General features: G+C 37.6%; 2 protein-coding genes and 1 pseudogene across 3 annotated transcripts; 1 reads left to right on the top strand and 2 right to left on the bottom strand.

The window, feature by feature from the left end:
* Positions 1–52: 52 nt before the first annotated feature.
* Positions 53–4,179, bottom strand: LOC103933063 (probable glucuronosyltransferase Os01g0926700). The gene is given in 10 exon segments (XM_009342711.3): positions 53–484; positions 598–733; positions 820–963; positions 1,562–1,780; positions 2,478–2,547; positions 3,161–3,225; positions 3,338–3,406; positions 3,409–3,486; positions 3,731–3,736; positions 3,738–4,179. Coding segments are annotated over 10 exon segments (1,455 nt in total). The 5' UTR covers positions 4,176–4,179; the 3' UTR covers positions 53–254.
* A 1,575-nt stretch (positions 4,180–5,754) lies between these two features.
* Positions 5,755–6,451, bottom strand: LOC125475822 (annotated as a pseudogene).
* Positions 6,452–8,380: 1,929 nt separating this feature from the next.
* LOC103951138 (putative transcription elongation factor SPT5 homolog 1) lies at positions 8,381–16,888 on the top strand. Of its 2 annotated transcripts, none has more exons than XM_009362444.3 (22): positions 8,381–8,849; positions 10,396–10,631; positions 10,715–10,858; positions 10,983–11,141; positions 11,210–11,293; positions 11,516–11,586; positions 11,677–12,034; positions 12,154–12,309; positions 12,419–12,516; positions 12,597–12,645; positions 12,757–12,909; positions 13,003–13,146; positions 13,245–13,338; positions 13,480–13,638; positions 13,714–13,762; positions 13,843–13,937; positions 14,095–14,173; positions 14,617–14,671; positions 14,760–14,877; positions 14,997–15,140; positions 16,070–16,170; positions 16,551–16,888. In XM_009362444.3, exons 1-22 carry the CDS (start codon positions 8,507–8,509, stop codon positions 16,794–16,796), a joined length of 3,135 nt encoding a protein of 1,044 aa, XP_009360719.2. In that variant the 5' UTR covers positions 8,381–8,506; the 3' UTR covers positions 16,797–16,888. The 2 variants fall into 2 exon arrangements, with proteins under 2 accessions (XP_009360719.2, XP_009360720.2); XM_009362445.3 differs by having other exon boundaries at positions 8,384–8,849; positions 16,073–16,170.
* The last annotated feature ends 237 nt before the right edge of the window (positions 16,889–17,125 follow it).

Consider the following 17,125-nt stretch of genomic DNA (forward strand, 5'->3'; position numbering starts at 1 on the left):
GATTAAAATTGAACTGACACTAAAATGCATAGACATGATTGTTTTCCGCAACTGCAGTAAAATATCATCTGCAATAAATAAAGCCCATTGGCGATTACATTTTTTTTTATACAAGGAGGGAAATTGAAAAGTATAAACACTTTTAACTATCAATACACAAAATACAATAAATTTAGATATGAAAAAAATGATTTGAATTTTAGAACGACAGAGAAACTATAGAAAGAAGTTGTACAGATGATTCCATGCCATAGTCAAGGCAAAGGCATCGGCGGTCTCCAATCAGAAAATTCTACCAAGTTTCTATTTACAACAGATCCATTGTGCAACCAGAATGTTTCCGTCGACTGGTGAAACAGCCTCACTTTCCTCTGAAGCTCCCAAAGAATCCCATGCATTGCCGAACACGAAGCTGATTCTGAAGCATACGCCCATAAACATCGTACTTGTCTTCCCCGGCTTATCATCCCCTCTATATTTTTATCTGCAGGAGAGGTATAACGAAGAAGCAAAACGTTAAAACAGAAAGAAGAAAGCTTCGATATGCTGAAACAAAATTTAACCCGGTGTAAGATGTGATGGAGTGCTGCATTTGACCTGGTAGTGACTCTAGGTACTGCAAAAGCTCGGGACCTATTAAAGTAGATGGCCATTTAATTGATATCTGGGTGTAGTCTACAACATTTTGGAAGGGCAGTTCCACTTGATCTGATAATATCACAGGGACACACTCCTGCAGCAGCAAGAAAAGCATTAAATCTATGACCAAAAGACTTATAAGTAAAAAGCAGAGAGCAAGAGAGAGATAGAGGGAGAGACCACAAAAAAAGCCTCGTAAAATCGAAGAGTCCATGATGACTCCCCGCGTGGGGCAAGACAGAACTTGGCATTGCGCAGGTGTTCAAAGTAATCTATCCTTCCCAATTTTTCAGGGCCACTGAACTTCAACTCCGGACATTCCAACTGTTTATAATATCAACAAGCATATTTGAATATCTCTCCTTAATAACAGAGTAAAAGCTAAAGTACTAATTTACCAATTAAAGATAATGATGTCCAATGATACAAATCAGGCATTTGAATCAAAAACAAACACAAATTCCACCAAACCAAACAAAACAAATGCCTAAACTAAAGGAGAAGGTCTAGGTCTTTAACATAGCGAAAGTCTAGCGAATCAATTACAGCTCAAAGCCAATGTCCAGAGTCAAATGTTCAGTAAGGTTGGTGAAACATGAAGTTGGTACCTTTTTTGTGCCTTCACAATTTCTTCAATCCACATAAAAATATTTCAAAGATTATACACAAGCTATTTGTATTTAGTGTTCACAAGTTCCAACTAGTTATGTGCTTATCAAGTAAATGCACCAAATGTGCTTTCGTTTGCTAGTTCCACAAACTTTATAAGTGGATAACCAATTAACAGAATCAACAAATATCTGGAGGGTAAGTAGAATCCTACAAATATTTAAACTTCATATTTAAAATGAACACCGCATCAAAGCTGGAAGAACATCACATGCATAAAATTCCACAATTCATGTCATACAAGGAAATACACCTTATCTGGAAATTTCTTTGAAAGCTCTATCAACTTAAGACGGCCAGCCTTTCCTTGCGCACGGCCTAAATAGTTTGCTAGATACTTCCGCTTTGATATAGGCAAGGGGTGGACCAAGGTGGGCCCATTTGTAGTCATTCCATCCTCAACATTTCCAGGAATTATGATATCTTTCCACGTATTAAAGGCACTTGTATCTTTCTTATCAGTCCGATCACCCTGCACAAACATTATATATAACTATCTTTAATGCAATCAAACAAATTACAACTAGCGTAGCAATGCCAATACCAAACTCTTGAAATGTGGAAACAACAGATACCAAAGAAACTTGTACATCCTATATATGAAACATGTTACATGTATGATCTATATATGAAAAACAAAGAAAAAAAAGAGTGACAATGAGACAAGTTGAACTTTATTTTCTTAACGATAACTTATTTTAGGCGGAATCTTCTAATATACAGTCAAATATTGGATATGTAATACCACCGTATATTAAAACCCTCTCAACTTATTCTAAGATAAACAATTCAAACCTGCCCTCTTTTTCACTTAACTTTCATTGGAAATAGCAACAGTAGATTGTGACATTCCAAACACATCTAGCACTAAATTTAATTTTGTTTTGTGCAATAGAACCTATTTATTCATACAAGGTAATGTTTAATATCAAATAGTGATAATACAAAAAGGCATGAGGTTTGACAATCAATGGTTGATAACACCACCACTGTGCCTCTGACATGTACAGATTCCTAACGTGGAAATTGATAACATCACAACTGTGTTTGAGGTCAACTTGATTGATACTAAATAGTTATGTCCATAATGATAATTTTGGCCAATCAGTAGCACTGCAAAATTTGTAGAATACCTTAAGCATAAAAGATAAGCTGGAATACGGAAATACCTCAGGGGTTAGAATAATGGAACGATTTATAAATGTTGCCCAAGATCTAAATAAGTGAGCTCCAGCACCACTGCAGTTGAGAAAGCAAGAAAGTGAGCATCATTGACAGAACAACTTGACAAAGTTTGATATATTATTTTCAGAAGAACAAAATTTTCATAAGCAGTAACTTTTGACAAGTCCATCGCATTGTTATGATAAACTTTAAACAATTTTCTCAAAATTAAATATAGGGAAATATAATAAACTTATCACATTTTCCATGGAATCTTCATGCAATTGAAAGTCCGAAATCTTCATTTCCATAAAAATGACAACAAAAATATAATGTTTAAGATCTGATTTCTTCCTTCTATCCTAGGTCAGATAAAAGGATCTGCAGGATTTAAGCGTCTTACATCCCAAATCACACAAATAGGGCAATACCAGAACCACTCAGTTAATTCATTGTACTGACTGAGCTAAAGACTCATATTAGTTGTTTCTTTTTAGCCTTCTTCCAACATGTGTGCTCAAAATTATGTCCCAAATATTGCTCTGATACATATATACAATAAAAAACAACTACTTGTCTAGTTATGCTTATCCCCCAAATAAAAGATTTAACGCCGGCACAAGGTATGATTTCAGGCCAAAACCAAAACGAAAAATCATTAATGACCATTAGGAAACAAGTTCTCTACCTTGGAAATACAAATATGTGGTCACGGCCACCAGATCGCCTGAAATATGGCATTTGACTTAACACCTGCAAGGAAAATTTTGACGGAATGAGCATCACATAACAGGATTTAAGCTTACGCAAAGATACAAGAAACACGTAGGCTAAAAGTTTTCAAAGGAAATGAAAAAGAATTTACCTTCACATATGTCTGGTTAATCTCCTTATCATTAAGACCCCCCATCATCCGAATGCATTTAGTATACTGTAGGCACAAAAAATAAGGTCTGCTTCATCTTTCTTCCTTGTCCGGAATCTCGAATTTAGCAGTAGCCTGTGTATTTTAACCTACATTTCATAACTAACCACATTCAAGGCCACATTTCTGATCACATACTTGCAATAAGAATTTCAAAAAGTTTCCTTTTTTCATCAATTAGCAAGTTTTTAAGTGACAAAACACAAAATCCGTGACCAATAATTCAACAGAAATTAAATTCTCTTAGAAATTTAAGTTCATTAAACGACTAAAAAATTGAAGAAATTTAAATTTCAAGCAAAGCAAAAAACAGTGGGAAAAAAAGGAAATTACTTGAGTAGCCCCACTGGCCTTTCAAGCAAGCCTTGGGGTCGATGACACCATCGCGACCGCGCATCAATGCCTTGAGGCCGTCGATCTCGCGGTCATCGTAGACGTAGATCTTGAGGTCGAGTTGGGGGCCGTACCCTCGTTGGGGCCACAAGAGATCTCGGCCGCGGTGACATGGACGGAGCTCCAGTGAATTGGGGAGGAGATCTACGGCGGGGAAGTGAGAGGCGCAGGGGCGGAAGGAGCGGTTTAAGAGACTGGTGAAGAAGAAGGTGGCGGCGACCAAGAGGAGGGCTCCGATCTGATGAGTGCGGGTGCAGAGAGGCTGCTGGTGGTGCTGCGCGCTGAATGGTCGGGCTTTGTTGTTTACGCTTCCCATTTTCGGAGTGGGGAAACGATTATCATCAGTGTTGGTCCTGCTGGATGGCAGTGGGGTTCTTCTGCTCATAGGCAAGAACGGAACGAGTTGAACTCTTCTGTCACAGTTTTATCTGTCCCTCCCTGTCCCTGTCCTATTTGGCTGACACCTGTACACATTTTACAAACCGCTTAACCCCGCGAAAAAACTTGCAGTAAGACGTCAGCTGCTGTTAAGCATAAAGACGCATCACCTTCAACGATATTGTTATGCTTGTTAATCGCCATTCAAATTCAACTTTGATAACGACTTGCCAAATTTTAAATTGTATGGATGAAAAATGTATCAAATAATCAATTTTGGAATGCGATCAATAAAATACCATTTTTTATCTCATACCTCTGCATTGTACTTATAAGACAAATTCAAGTATACACTGACAACGTTTTTCTTTTCACGAATGTCATTTTATTAAGGGACCGTTTGGATTATCACTTCCATAGCACCAGTTCAGAAACCAGCAGGAAACCCACCTTTTTCTTGAATCACTCACTGCCACAATCTCCCGAGTGCCTTCATTTTCCCTCAAATTCTTCATGCGTTGAACTATAAACTGGCAAATAGCTTCAGAAGGAAAAGGCTTAGGACATGGCCCTTGTTTCGTAGGGCTTTACTGATTTGAACAGGAACTTCAAAGTGATTGTCAGTCACAATAATGAACCACATTAGGTAGTAGCTGCTTAGACAGAAATGCTTCGGATTAGTAGGATTAACTAATAACTAGCACAGAAAGCTCAATGCAAGAAAAAGCTGAAGTGGGACTGTGGCAATAAGTTGCATATCAAGGATAACTACTATCTTGACCAATCACACTGAAATAAATAGAAAATAAAAAAGACAGCCCTCAAGTCCTAGTAATCAGCTGCTCTCCAAGACACTGTTGCCTATAAACATTGGTCGTAGTTTTGAGTAGCATTATATGGTATGGTCGAGGTCATAAATCAACGAATTCTATGACGTTGCAGTCCTGCAAGGGACGTGCTATTTATTGAACACAGACGACATAAACTAACTAAGAAAAAGATGATTTAAACTTCGTAGTCAGAACGTTTAGAAACTTGACAGTACTCAAGAACTTTCGGTTTAAAGTCAAATAACATATCTCAAAACCAATGTGGTGCCTTCGGTTTAAAATGTCACTTCTCTACAACTCATTTCCTGATGGACCTTCAGTTTAACTAGAGGAAAGTTCAGGTGTAATTGACAAATCTGACCTAGTAATGTGGAACACTTTCTTTTAAGCATTCTCGACCATTGATTCGCTAGCACATGATCAGTCTAATTGTATGCCTAAAAACAAATTTTTTCATTGATATTTTCCATTGCCTTCATATATATAGTTCTTGTATCTTCCCGTCTCTCTCCCATCTACTATTTACATCGGTAATGCATTACCTTTAGGACTATAGCAGGTGTCATGGACGATAATGGCCTTTTTCCTGGCCTGATAAAATTGGTTGGTGCTGGTGGTTGTCTTGTAGAATCATTTCTAGGTATAGAGAAATCCATTTCATTGTTTAAGACTATTCCAGTACTTGACGACAGTACATGTGCACCGAAGTATATCCATTCACGATACTAGTCATGGAGATGGCATTTTCCTGAGGATCTATGACAGACAAATGACTAGCGTCGTGATCATCGATCTGACTCCACCTAGTGTCTCAGCAGATACAGGCTTCCTCAGCTTAACTCTAATTTTACAAATCCTTCATTGTTAGTATTCCTCCAGGCTTCTGAATATCACTAACCAATCTCAACCTAATCGATCAATTATACAAGGCTATGGGACCAAACTTTGAAATTTGACCGAGTGTCTCTGCCAGTTTCATGTTACGGCATGTCTCACCTGTTTTCAAAAGAGTCCCATTTAATGTAAATATATGACGAAGTCCCTCGTCTGCAAAGGTTCCTGATTTCGTCTTAACCATTTGCATGTGGAGGTATGGTGAAATCATAAATCCTAAACGAGCAGACGAGCAGCAGGTTTTACAAGTCTTTCCCACGGAACCCTTCCATCCACGTTTAATGTAAAACACAAACCTCAGAAACAAGCAGGGGGCAGTTTCTCTTATATCAAAGGCTTGTGCTTCACCGCTGGCTAGCCTTACAAGCATGAAAGCTCCGCTCCAAGCCCACTTGATGCTGGCAAAACCTCTAAGCACAGAGCAGCAACTACTGATGCATCAACGGCGTTGCCACCTTCATGAAGCATCCATCCCAATTCTAGAACATTGGCGATCATCAGTGGCGAGGTGCACTGAAATGACCCTCTCGCCTACTTTTGGTGAAACCGCTCGTGGCATCAAAGCTTGAGAGGAACACAAGTAAAATGGTAAGCAACAACAATGGCATCAGATCTGCAAGTAAAGAATCAACAAGAGAAACATAATCTGATCAACAACTTTTGAGTCTCAAGTCTCAACCAAATGAAAATAAATTGGCAACAGGAGCCACATAAACACATTGTCGTGAATTCATGGTAATTAAAGATTCACTTCTCACATTTGACTCCTATTAGGGTAAGGCTTTGATTGTTACTCAAGCTATGATCCATTTATATATCATAGAAAGTCTGGTATTTTTTTTGGCGGTGCTATTCACGTACTTTTTTTTACCTTTTGCACACCCCTTCTTAATTTTCACCCGTTAGATCGAATGAATTGAAAAGAATCAAATAACAGAAATGAAGAGAGATGGGTGTAAGATAAAAAGGGTGTGTGGCCACATTATCCTTTACCAGAGTTTTCCCAATGTAGTTTGTACACAAATGAAACAGTTAAATGATGAAATAGAAAACACATGTACTAGATTGGCTGGCTTTGATGCTTTCTCTTCTTGTATTTTTTTTTTATAGAAAAATGTTGGCAACCTTTGCACTAAATTTTATATTTGGACATTTTCACCTTTTCAAATGATACGCGTAATTTTTTACATAAAAAAGGACCTTTAATGCTTTTCAAATTATATTTTCTATTTTTCATCATTAATTTCTAGTAAAAAACTTTTTGTGGAATAAAATGACATGTGTCATTAGAAAATGTAAAAAGTTAGTACAAAAATTGCTAACACTCTTTTTATACGCTCTTCTTATGTTTAGGTCATAACCATTGCTAAGTTAGCAACCGTTCTCATTCTCACAACGCTTATCATGTATAGAGTATGTGTAGTCGTTAGATTTCATACGTAGACTAACATGTCATGATACCACGAACAAAATTGTAGTTCCACGCTAAAATCAATTGCCATAACTTTATGAGCAAATACAAAATGCTCAAAAACGTAACAAATAAATGCTTCCGACTAGTGAGTGGGCGTAATTCAATCCATAAGCAATTAAGCATCCATTTATTTATCGTAGGACCAAGGACCCGGGATTGATGTCAGTGTATAATCATTGCAGAAGAGGAACACTTATCTCTTGTTCTCCCCATTAATTGGAGGCTACTGCTCTCTCTGCCAAGCCGATGAACCTGATATGAATATGCACACCGAAAACAAGGTGCTCTTAAAAAATTATGTATAATTTTGGATAGAACCGTCAATCAGTATAAATTGGATTGGAATCAGTGTGAATCAAATCGTATGATTTTAATAATAAATTTAAGTAAAATCGTATCGAACCAAACCGTTGATATTTTTCGATTTCAATTCAAAAGTAAAACCAGGCTAAACTGAACTGTGCCCACTCTTAATCGTAAGAGAAGAAAACAAATGATGCAATAATTCATCAATCAACACCCAAATGTCCACGTTTGAATGAAACAAATCATGGAAACATATTTTAAATTACAAAAACTACCTACATGACATTTTTCTTTGATATATTTGATGAAATGTTGAAAATATGTGGAATAGGATGGTTTCTTAGTTGAATTTGGATTTAGTTTTGAGTACTAATGGAAGGGAAAGTCAAACAAATTGAAAAATTTGAAGCGGATACTTATAGATACTATGGTTAGAAGATATAATTATGAAACAGAGGTTCATGACAAAATAAGTACGAAAATATCTAATAAGACTTAGAAAAAAAACTTTAAAGAAAATATATAGAGTACTTTGAGTTAATAAAAAATTTAACGCAAAACTGTGCGCAATAACGTTTTATGATCCATACCACCCACCTCCCATAATAAGATTGGTTTTGTTGTTGGCGGTGTTATAAAATTAATTAGAAGCAAATTAGCCAATGTTCATGTAATTAGATTACTATTTGATTTTGGATGTGGGTTTGGATTTAATGAATTTGATATGAAAGGGATGGTAATATAAACACATTTCTGGTATTCGCGCGATTGGCAACGCCACTCTCTCCTACCAAAACCCTAGACCCCCAAATTTGATCCGAATCCATCACAGCCATGGCTCGTCACAGAGACGAATATGACGACGAGATGGAGGAAGAGGAAGAATACGACCCGGACCAAGCTATAGACGAGGACGACGAGGAGGAAGAGGAGGAACGACGAGGAGGAGGACGGCGGCCCAGTCAGAAGCGGAGGAGATCGGATTTCATAGACGATGTAGCAGAGGAGGACGATGACGAGGAGGAAGAGGAGTACGATGAGGATGACGAGGCTTATGGTGGTGGTGGTGGTGCGAGTCGTAAGAGGAAGAACAAGAGGCCCTCTGGGTCGCAGTTTCTCGACATTGAGGCCGAGGTCGATACCGACGAAGAAGAAGAAGACGAGGAGGGGGATGATGGTACGCTCTACTGTTCCTTTTTCTACTCTTGTTTTGTTTAGTTATTAACCTTTTTGTTGGTATTTTACAGAAATTTTATTGCTTTTTTTTTTGAGATTTAGGGTTATGAATTTGGACTGGGTTGGAATTTAGGTTATAAGCTATTTTGGCATGAATGAATGTTATAGAAATTTTAGTCGACAAATGCTGGTAATGAATTGTAAGTGATTCGGGAACGGTAGTGTATTAGTATTGTGGGAATCCTTTGATTATGGTTGTACTTAGGTTCTTACAAGTTTCAGACTGATCAATGTCTTCTTTTTGTTCTCTTGATATTTCTTATATAAGTTTGAACTACGGTTGTTCCATACGAAAGTGAATTTTGGTGTTAATCACGTCTATTGATAGATTTGTTTTACTGGGATTTGTTTTTCATTCATAGTTCTAGTTTCTTCTTTTTCTTTTGGTTAAGCTTTAAATGTTATATGGGTGTATGTGAAGTCTTTGGGCCTTATAAATAATCATCTGATTTTCCTTGTTCGTTGGATATCCAAGTAAAGGTGCAAAATGGTATCATTATGAGGAGAAATGAGTTTAGTACTATTCATGCCTCCTTTGCTGGAGTTATTTTTCGTGGTCCCTGTAATTGCGGACTTATATCCACTGAATAATCTTTGCGAGTTTTTATGAGTTATGTCTTGTAATATGGTTCTTTTTATAATTAATTGCCATATCGTTTGGGATGCTAAGAGATTTGACCCTCTAGAAGACTGGCTTGTAATGTCACTATCAAAATTATGAAAGATTAGGAATTATGATAAAAGAGGTCTACGAGAAGGACTATGGGAAGAACTCAATTCGTAGGAGGCATGTGAATTCTTCGTCCAATTTCCCTTCCTCTACACCGGGAGCTGAAGTATACACCAGTGGCTCTTAATCTGTTTAGAAACTCGTGTTCTCGATAGAATTAGGTTATAGGCCTTCATTTCAAAAATGTCTAGAGATTAAGTATGGCTAAAGGTCAACTTTGGCCGTTTCTTTAGTTTTTTGTTTTGGGGGGTTTGTTAACTTGGCAAGAAACCATGAGAAAACAAGCTTGTCCTTTTGCTAGGAAGTTCTTAAATAAGCTGTGTGGGGTGGTGACTTTCACTTGAGTAATGGAGGGACAAGTGTCTCATCACAATGAATAATGCTATGTATGTTCCTGTTAGAATTAGAGATAAAATAAGAAAGTGCTGTTGAATTCAACCATTTTTTCTTGTTTTTTTCTTTCAGTTTTAAGTAATTTTCCATGGAATTCTTGTCTTCCGAACAGTTTATGTAGATATCTGTTCAAATTTAAATAATTAAATTATTTTATTAAATTGATTTCAATTGATTCTGTGTATGTTTTTTTTCCCCTTCTAAGTAAGGTTTATAGAACGGCTGTAATTATCTCTTCATGCGTGTGTGCATGATGATTAATTTCCACTTGAGTTTGATGGGGATGTGGAGTAAATAAGAAATCATGATGATTTTCTTTCCATTCCCATGTATTGGTGATGATTGTTAAATTGTCTTTGTGCAGACTTTATTGCTGACAATGCACCTGATCTACCTGAAGAAGAGGATGGTAGAAGGATGCGTCATCGGCCGTTGATGCAAGAAGATGAGCAAGAAGATCTTGAAGAGATTGAGAGAAATCTTCAAGAGCGGTATGGGAAGTCAAGTCATAGGGAGTATGATGAAGACACCACAGATGTGGATCAGCAAGCTCTTTTACCTTCTGTTAGGGACCCAAAGTTGTGGATGGTGAAATGTGCGGTATGATTATTTCTCTTGCATCATAAGGTCATAGTTCCAATTTTTGAGGGAACGCTAATGATTTATTTGCTAATGCTTACCAGATCGGTCGTGAGCGGGAGGTAGCTGTTTGCTTAATGCAAAAGTATATCGATAAACCTGAACTGCAGATCAGATCTGTTATTGCTCTTGACCACCTTAAAAACTATGTATACATTGAAGCGGACAAAGAAGCCCATGTGAGGGAGGTATGCTTTTGTTGGCATATGCATAAATTTGTGATGGTTTATGTATCCACATAAGGCTAAATTTGACATTTGCACCATATGGAAATTCTTATGTCTTTGATTATTGTATTTGTTTTGGTTTCAGGCTTGCAAAGGTCTGCGCAATATATTTGGCCAGAAAATAATGCTTGTTCCAATTAGAGAAATGACTGATGTTCTTTCGGTTGAAAGCAAGGCTATTGATCTTTCTAGGGATACGTGGGTCAGAATGAAGAGTGGGACATATAAAGGAGACCTTGCACAGGTAGGGATGGTATTTTTCTTACAGTGTCCTGTGATACTTTGTCTAACTGCTACACTTATTTTCTATAGGTTGCGGATGTGGACAATGTGCGGCAGAGAGTTACAGTTAAATTAATTCCAAGGATTGATTTACAAGCTCTTGCAAATAAAATGGTAAAGTTCGTCTTATATTTTTTGTTGTGTCTGTCCAAGTCTTCTCTGTGTACATGTGTAATCTGTTTATTTTCATTCCTATTTTATCCATTTATTGAAGTATGCTTTCATCAAATTGATTCTTGGAATTATCATTTTTTGTAATATTTCCGCCTCCCCATAAGCATGTATTATCCAATCACATTGATCAGGGTAATTTGAGATGACTTGTTTATGACACAGGATGGCAGAGAAGTTGTGAGAACAAAAGCATTTGTTCCTCCTCCACGTTTATTAAATATTGAGGAAGCAAGGTAATACTGTAAAACTTTCTTACAATGGTGTCTCCTGTCAATGTATTGTTAGATTAACTTCTTACACTGTCCCTTGTAAACTTTTTTCAGGGAACTGCATATTCTTGGAGATCGTAAACAAGATCGGATGACTGGTGATTATTATCAGACGATTAATGGCATGATGTTTAAAGATGGTTTCCTGTATAAAGCAGTATCAATCAAATCAATTAGTACTCAGAACATACATCCCACGTTTGACGAACTTGAAAAATTTCGGAAGCCCAGCGAGAATGGTGATGGAGATGTTGCAAGTCTGTCAACTTTATTTTCAAACAGAAAGAAGGGACACTTTCTGAAGGGCGATGCAGTTATTGTTGTCAAGGGAGATCTAAAAAATTTGAAAGGATGGGTTGAGAAAGTTGAGGAGGAGACTGTTCATATCAGACCCGAAATGAAAGAACTCCCAGTAAGAAGTACTTATTGTGGTGTTTTTTGATGTGATATCTGAATTAATTTTCAATATTCCTATTGATCTATTGATTTAGTGGTGTGGCTACTTGTTCTTACTGGGATTTGATTTTCCAGAAAACACTTGCCATCAATGAAAAAGAGCTTTGCAAATACTTTGAACCTGGGAATCATGTGAAAGTTGTATCTGGCACTCAGGAAGGTGCAACTGGTATGGTTGTTAAGGTTGAGCAGCATGTTCTCATCATCTTGTCTGATGTAACGAAAGAACATGTGAGTATTGTTTTCCTCTGTCCTTTTAGGAGCAAAGTCATGGACTTCAGGAATAGTTTTCTTGTAAAATAGTAAAGTGGAATTTAAATGATTTTTTTCTTGTTTGAAGATCCGTGTGTTTGCTGATGATGTTGTGGAGAGCTCTGAGGTGACATCTGGTATTACCAGAATTGGGGCATATGAGCTTCATGATCTCGTGCTACTGGAGTGAGTTGCTATTCCATGGTGACCAGTCATCTGTATCATGCTTAATTATTTAACTTTAATTTGTCTTTGATGTGATGCAGTAATAATAGCTTTGGTGTAATCATACGCGTAGAAAGTGAAGCATTCCAGGTATGCACTCAGTTTATTTTTTATTTTTGACAAACATTTCAGGTATTTAATCTCAATATACAGTCTATCTCGTGCTCTTTTGTGCGTTTCATTATTATTACCTGTTTCCAGGTTCTTAAGGGAGTTCCTGATAGACCTGAGGTTGCCCTTGTCAAGTTAAGAGAGGTCAAATGCAAGATTGAGAAGAGTTTTCCTGTGGAAGTTAAGTATAAACACAAGGTATCTGTGAAGGATGTTGTGAGGGTCATTGATGGCCCTTGTGAGGTGAGATGAGATCTATATTGCTTGTTTGGTTTACCTCATTTTTACATTTTGTTCATCTCAGGCTATATATAACCACCACTTTTGGCATGATAGGGGAAACAGGGTCCTGTGCAACACATATACAGAGGAGTCTTGTTCATCTTTGATCGCCATCACCTGGAGCATGCAGGCTTTATCTGTGTTAAGTCTCATAATTGTGCTCTTGTGGGAGGTTCACGTGCTAATGGCGATAGAAATGTAAACCCTGTGTGCTCTTTTTCTGTAGATGTGAACTCTGTATTCTTTTTAGTTAGTTTTGATTCTTGATACTTTTATCCCACTCCTATGATCTACAGGGTAACTCCAATTCACGATATGACCACCTCAGAACTCCTCCTCGTGTTCCTCAGTCCCCGAATAGGTTTTCTAGAGGAGGACCTCCATCTAACTGTATGTTCCAGATGTTCAATGCTCACTGCTCTCCAATTTTTTTTTCATATTATGCTTAAACTCTACTTGTCCTTCTAACGACATTTTCTATATATATTGGGCTATATTTTATTGAAAAAAGTTATTACTTCTATGGTCCAGATGGAGGAAGGAATAGAGGTGGACGAGGGCATGATGGCTTGGTTGGGACTACAGTAAAGATTCGCCAGGGTGCCTATAAGGGTTATCGTGGACGTGTTGTTGAGGTTAAGGGACCAAATGTACGGGTTGAGTTGGAGTCCCAAATGAAGGTTGTTACAGGCAAGTCTAGGATTTCTTGTCTCCTTGGTTATTTGTGTATCTTTCTGGGCCATAACACTTTTGTTATGCTTGCAGTTGATCGTAATTGTATTTCTGATAATGTGGCTGTTACCACACCTTATCGGTAATTATACATTTCACTTTAGTTCTTTTTTCCAGGTATTTAGCATGCTTTTTGTCAACTCTAATATAGCTGTTTTCCAGTGATACATCTCGCTACGGTATGGGAAGTGAGACTCCCATGCATCCTTCTCGAACTCCTCTCCATCCATATATGACTCCCATGAGGGATGCTGCAGGTTTGTTATTTAATTGCTGTGGTTGACATTTTTTTTTATAATTAAAATGTAATCTCTGGTTTGAGTTCTGGTATTTACTTCATTATTTGGACCATATCTTATTTGGCAGTGACATTATTGGACTGATATACTTATTCATCTTATGTACTCCTTGCAGCAACACCTATACATGATGGCATGAGGACTCCTATGCGTGACCGAGCATGGAATCCATATGCACCTATGAGTCCAGCTAGGTTTGCGCCTGAATAACTATTTTTCTTTATTTATTTTGAAATTTAGTTGAAGTAATAAGCACTGCCAAACGTAGTTCATAAGGTTGGGGTAGCAAATAGACAAGACTAGTAAGGAGGAAAACAGAGGAGAATAAAGAAACGGCATGCACTCAATTTCTTTAACCCTCAAAGGCGAAACAGAGAAACTTTATTCATGTTGATTATACACCACTTTATTTCATTAATTAAACTCTATTATCTAGTGCTCATAAGAATCGGATTTGGATTAGGACTCTAAAATGGATAAGTATGTTTCCAACCAACCACTTTTCATTGCATAATCATTATATCTTCAACTACTCAAGTTTTTTTTTTTTTTTATTTTATTTAGTCAACAAGTGCCTTGTGGCCAAGTCTTTGGTTGCCACTGATGTTTCTTTGATATTTGATGGTGAGCAAATCAGGGATAACTGGGAGGAAGGAAACCCTGCATCTTGGGGTGCTAGCCCACAGTATCAGGTCAGTATGAATGCATGTGTTCTCATTTTGGGTAGGGATGTCTGTATCCTTTTTTCTGCTTAAGTAGCTGTAATTTGTTGGATTTCAGCCAGGAAGTCCTCCTTCGCGGGCGTATGAAGCACCAACTCCTGGTTCAGGTTGGGCAAACACTCCTGGTGGAAATTATAGTGAAGCTGGTACACCGAGGGACAGTAGTTCCGCTTATGGTACGTTTAGTTTTCGTTTCTTTGAAACAAATTTTGTTAAGACATGTTTTTCATTGCATAGATCCCTTTACTTTCTCTTATATTTATTCTAAGTGGTTTATTTTATATCCCTCTTGCAGCAAATGCTCCGAGCCCTTACTTGCCATCAACTCCAGGTGGCCAGCCTATGACACCAAATTCGGCATCCTACCTTCCTGGAACCCCTGGAGGGCAGCCAATGACACCAGGCACTGGTGGTCTGGATATGTTGTCTCCTGTTATAGGTTTGAAGCTCAGTTCTTCTATTTTAATTATATTGTAGTGCTGAATTAAACTGTTATTTCCCCTGTTGTGTACTGGTTGCTAAGGTGTAAGCCTAGGTGGTAATGGTATCCCTACAACAATAACGACATCAGAAACTGTCGTTATCTATTTATGGGTACAATCACATGGGGGTTCTGGAGTATTTGGCATCCTAGAGCTCTTTAGGAGGCTGTTGTAGGAGTTGTAACTGTTCATTGGATAATCTGTCTGAAGATTTTATTTAAACTAATAACAAATTGCTTGGCCCTCGTTTGTTTGCTCAAGTTACTCTTTGATCAACTGTCCTTTTTGTCTTAAATCAATCAAAATAATAGATGATAACATGTCACCAGGGATAAATGATTGGGCTTGGCCATTCAGCCATGGTGCTGTGAAAGTGTTTGTTACAGAGGCTATGCCTAGCAATTTCCTAGTTGGACAAGATTGTTAGTGGCTAGGGTGAGGATGACAGGAGAGGGCTGGACAAGTTTGTCGAACTTAGTGCTTAAACGAAACCACATAAATCTGTAGTAAGGAATAGTATTATCATGGTATGTATTACAGTGGAGGAGCTAAAGTAAACAAGAAATAAAATCTTTAGAGAGAGAAACTAAAAACAAAATGTTATCGAACTTGCCCTAAATTTTGATTGCCTGAGAATTTTTAATGCCTAAAACTGTCAAACAGAATGAGGAAGTGGCCTATTTATCGAGCTTGTACAAACGTTGAAAAAAAATTCCTATGTCCTCACATGGTTTGTGAAATGGGTTGTTTGGGAATGTAATTCGCTGATCAATCTTGGGGGACGGGAATGTTTGGGAATATATTTGTCACACACGTGTATATGTATGTTCTTGGCTTTGCTAGAGTTCTATACTCCACATTTGAGTTCTAATCTTACATCTTCTAGCAGGTGGGGACAGTGAAGGACCGTGGTTCCTCCCAGACATATTGGTCAGTGTACACAGTTCTGGAGAGGAAACTACTGGGGTTGTGAGAGAAGTGCTTCCGGTATGTCATTAAACTATGTTCCGAATTTTTGAAATTTTGAAATTTTTGTGATATTTACCAAGTAAAATGATATTTGGACCTGCAAAGGAATGGACATAATGGATTTGGTGAGTTTTACAAATTATAATCTACAAGTAATTGTGCATTCACTTACGACTAGTTGAGGTATGAACTAGGTAGGACAAGAGATAAAGAGTAGGCTATGAAACTGTTTTGGATTTTTGTTTCGGATGCCCTTCGTATGTTATCTATTAACTGCCTGAGTTTTGTCGGAGAATGATCTTGTTCGATGTTTATCATTGAAATAGATACTAAAAGAAATACTGTTTAAGTACCTACGTAATTATTGGAGATACTGAGTACGATGTTTCGTGGTACAGGATGGCTCCTGTAGGGTAGCTATTGGGTCGGGTGGCAACGGGGAAACTATAATAGCACTTCCAAATGAAATGGAGGCGGTGGTACCGAAGAAAAGCGATAAGATAAAGATCATGGGTGGGTCACTACGAGGAGCGACCGGTAAGCTGATTGGTGTTGATGGCACAGACGGAATTGTGAAGGTAGATGACACTCTTGATGTTAAGATTTTGGACTTAGCTATTTTGTCAAAACTAGCCCAATCGTAATTCCGTGGGATCGAATAAAATTTCAATATGTAAATCATCATTGATTTTTTGTAGTATTTTTCTTTTTGGGAAGCAAAAGGCCTTGATTGTTCTGTGTGTGTGTGTGTTAGGTTTGGTTTCTGATGGTTGATTCTATATGTGGTGGGTGTAGATAGTAAACCTCTCAGATAAGAGTATGGATTTAAATAGAAAAAATTATTCAAATTAAGGAAAGATAGAGGTCAAATTAAGGGATGGAAATACTGCATGTAGACGGAGACTAAAATTACTATTTTCATCCAGGAAAATTGATACCTGTTTCTCGGAGTCCAAAATGTTTTAGCCTCGAT

Source organism: the organism of the source record quoted next, unplaced genomic scaffold, assembly GCF_019419815.1.
Source record: "Pyrus x bretschneideri cultivar Hongxiangsu unplaced genomic scaffold, Pyrus_bretschneideri_v1 Contig16, whole genome shotgun sequence".
NCBI classification, from domain to species: Eukaryota; Viridiplantae; Streptophyta; class Magnoliopsida; order Rosales; family Rosaceae; genus Pyrus; species Pyrus x bretschneideri.

Excerpts from the sequence above, each read along its gene's own strand:
- LOC103951138 (XM_009362444.3), top strand. The coding sequence starts at position 8,507 with ATGGCTCGTCACAGAGACGAATATGACGACGAGATGGAGGAAGAGGAA. Across the intron at positions 13,639-13,713 it reads CCAAATGAAGGTTGTTACAG|TTGATCGTAATTGTATTTCT; the intron begins GCAAGTCTAGGA and ends TTATGCTTGCAG. Across the intron at positions 14,672-14,759 it reads GTGCTAGCCCACAGTATCAG|CCAGGAAGTCCTCCTTCGCG; the intron begins GTCAGTATGAAT and ends GTTGGATTTCAG.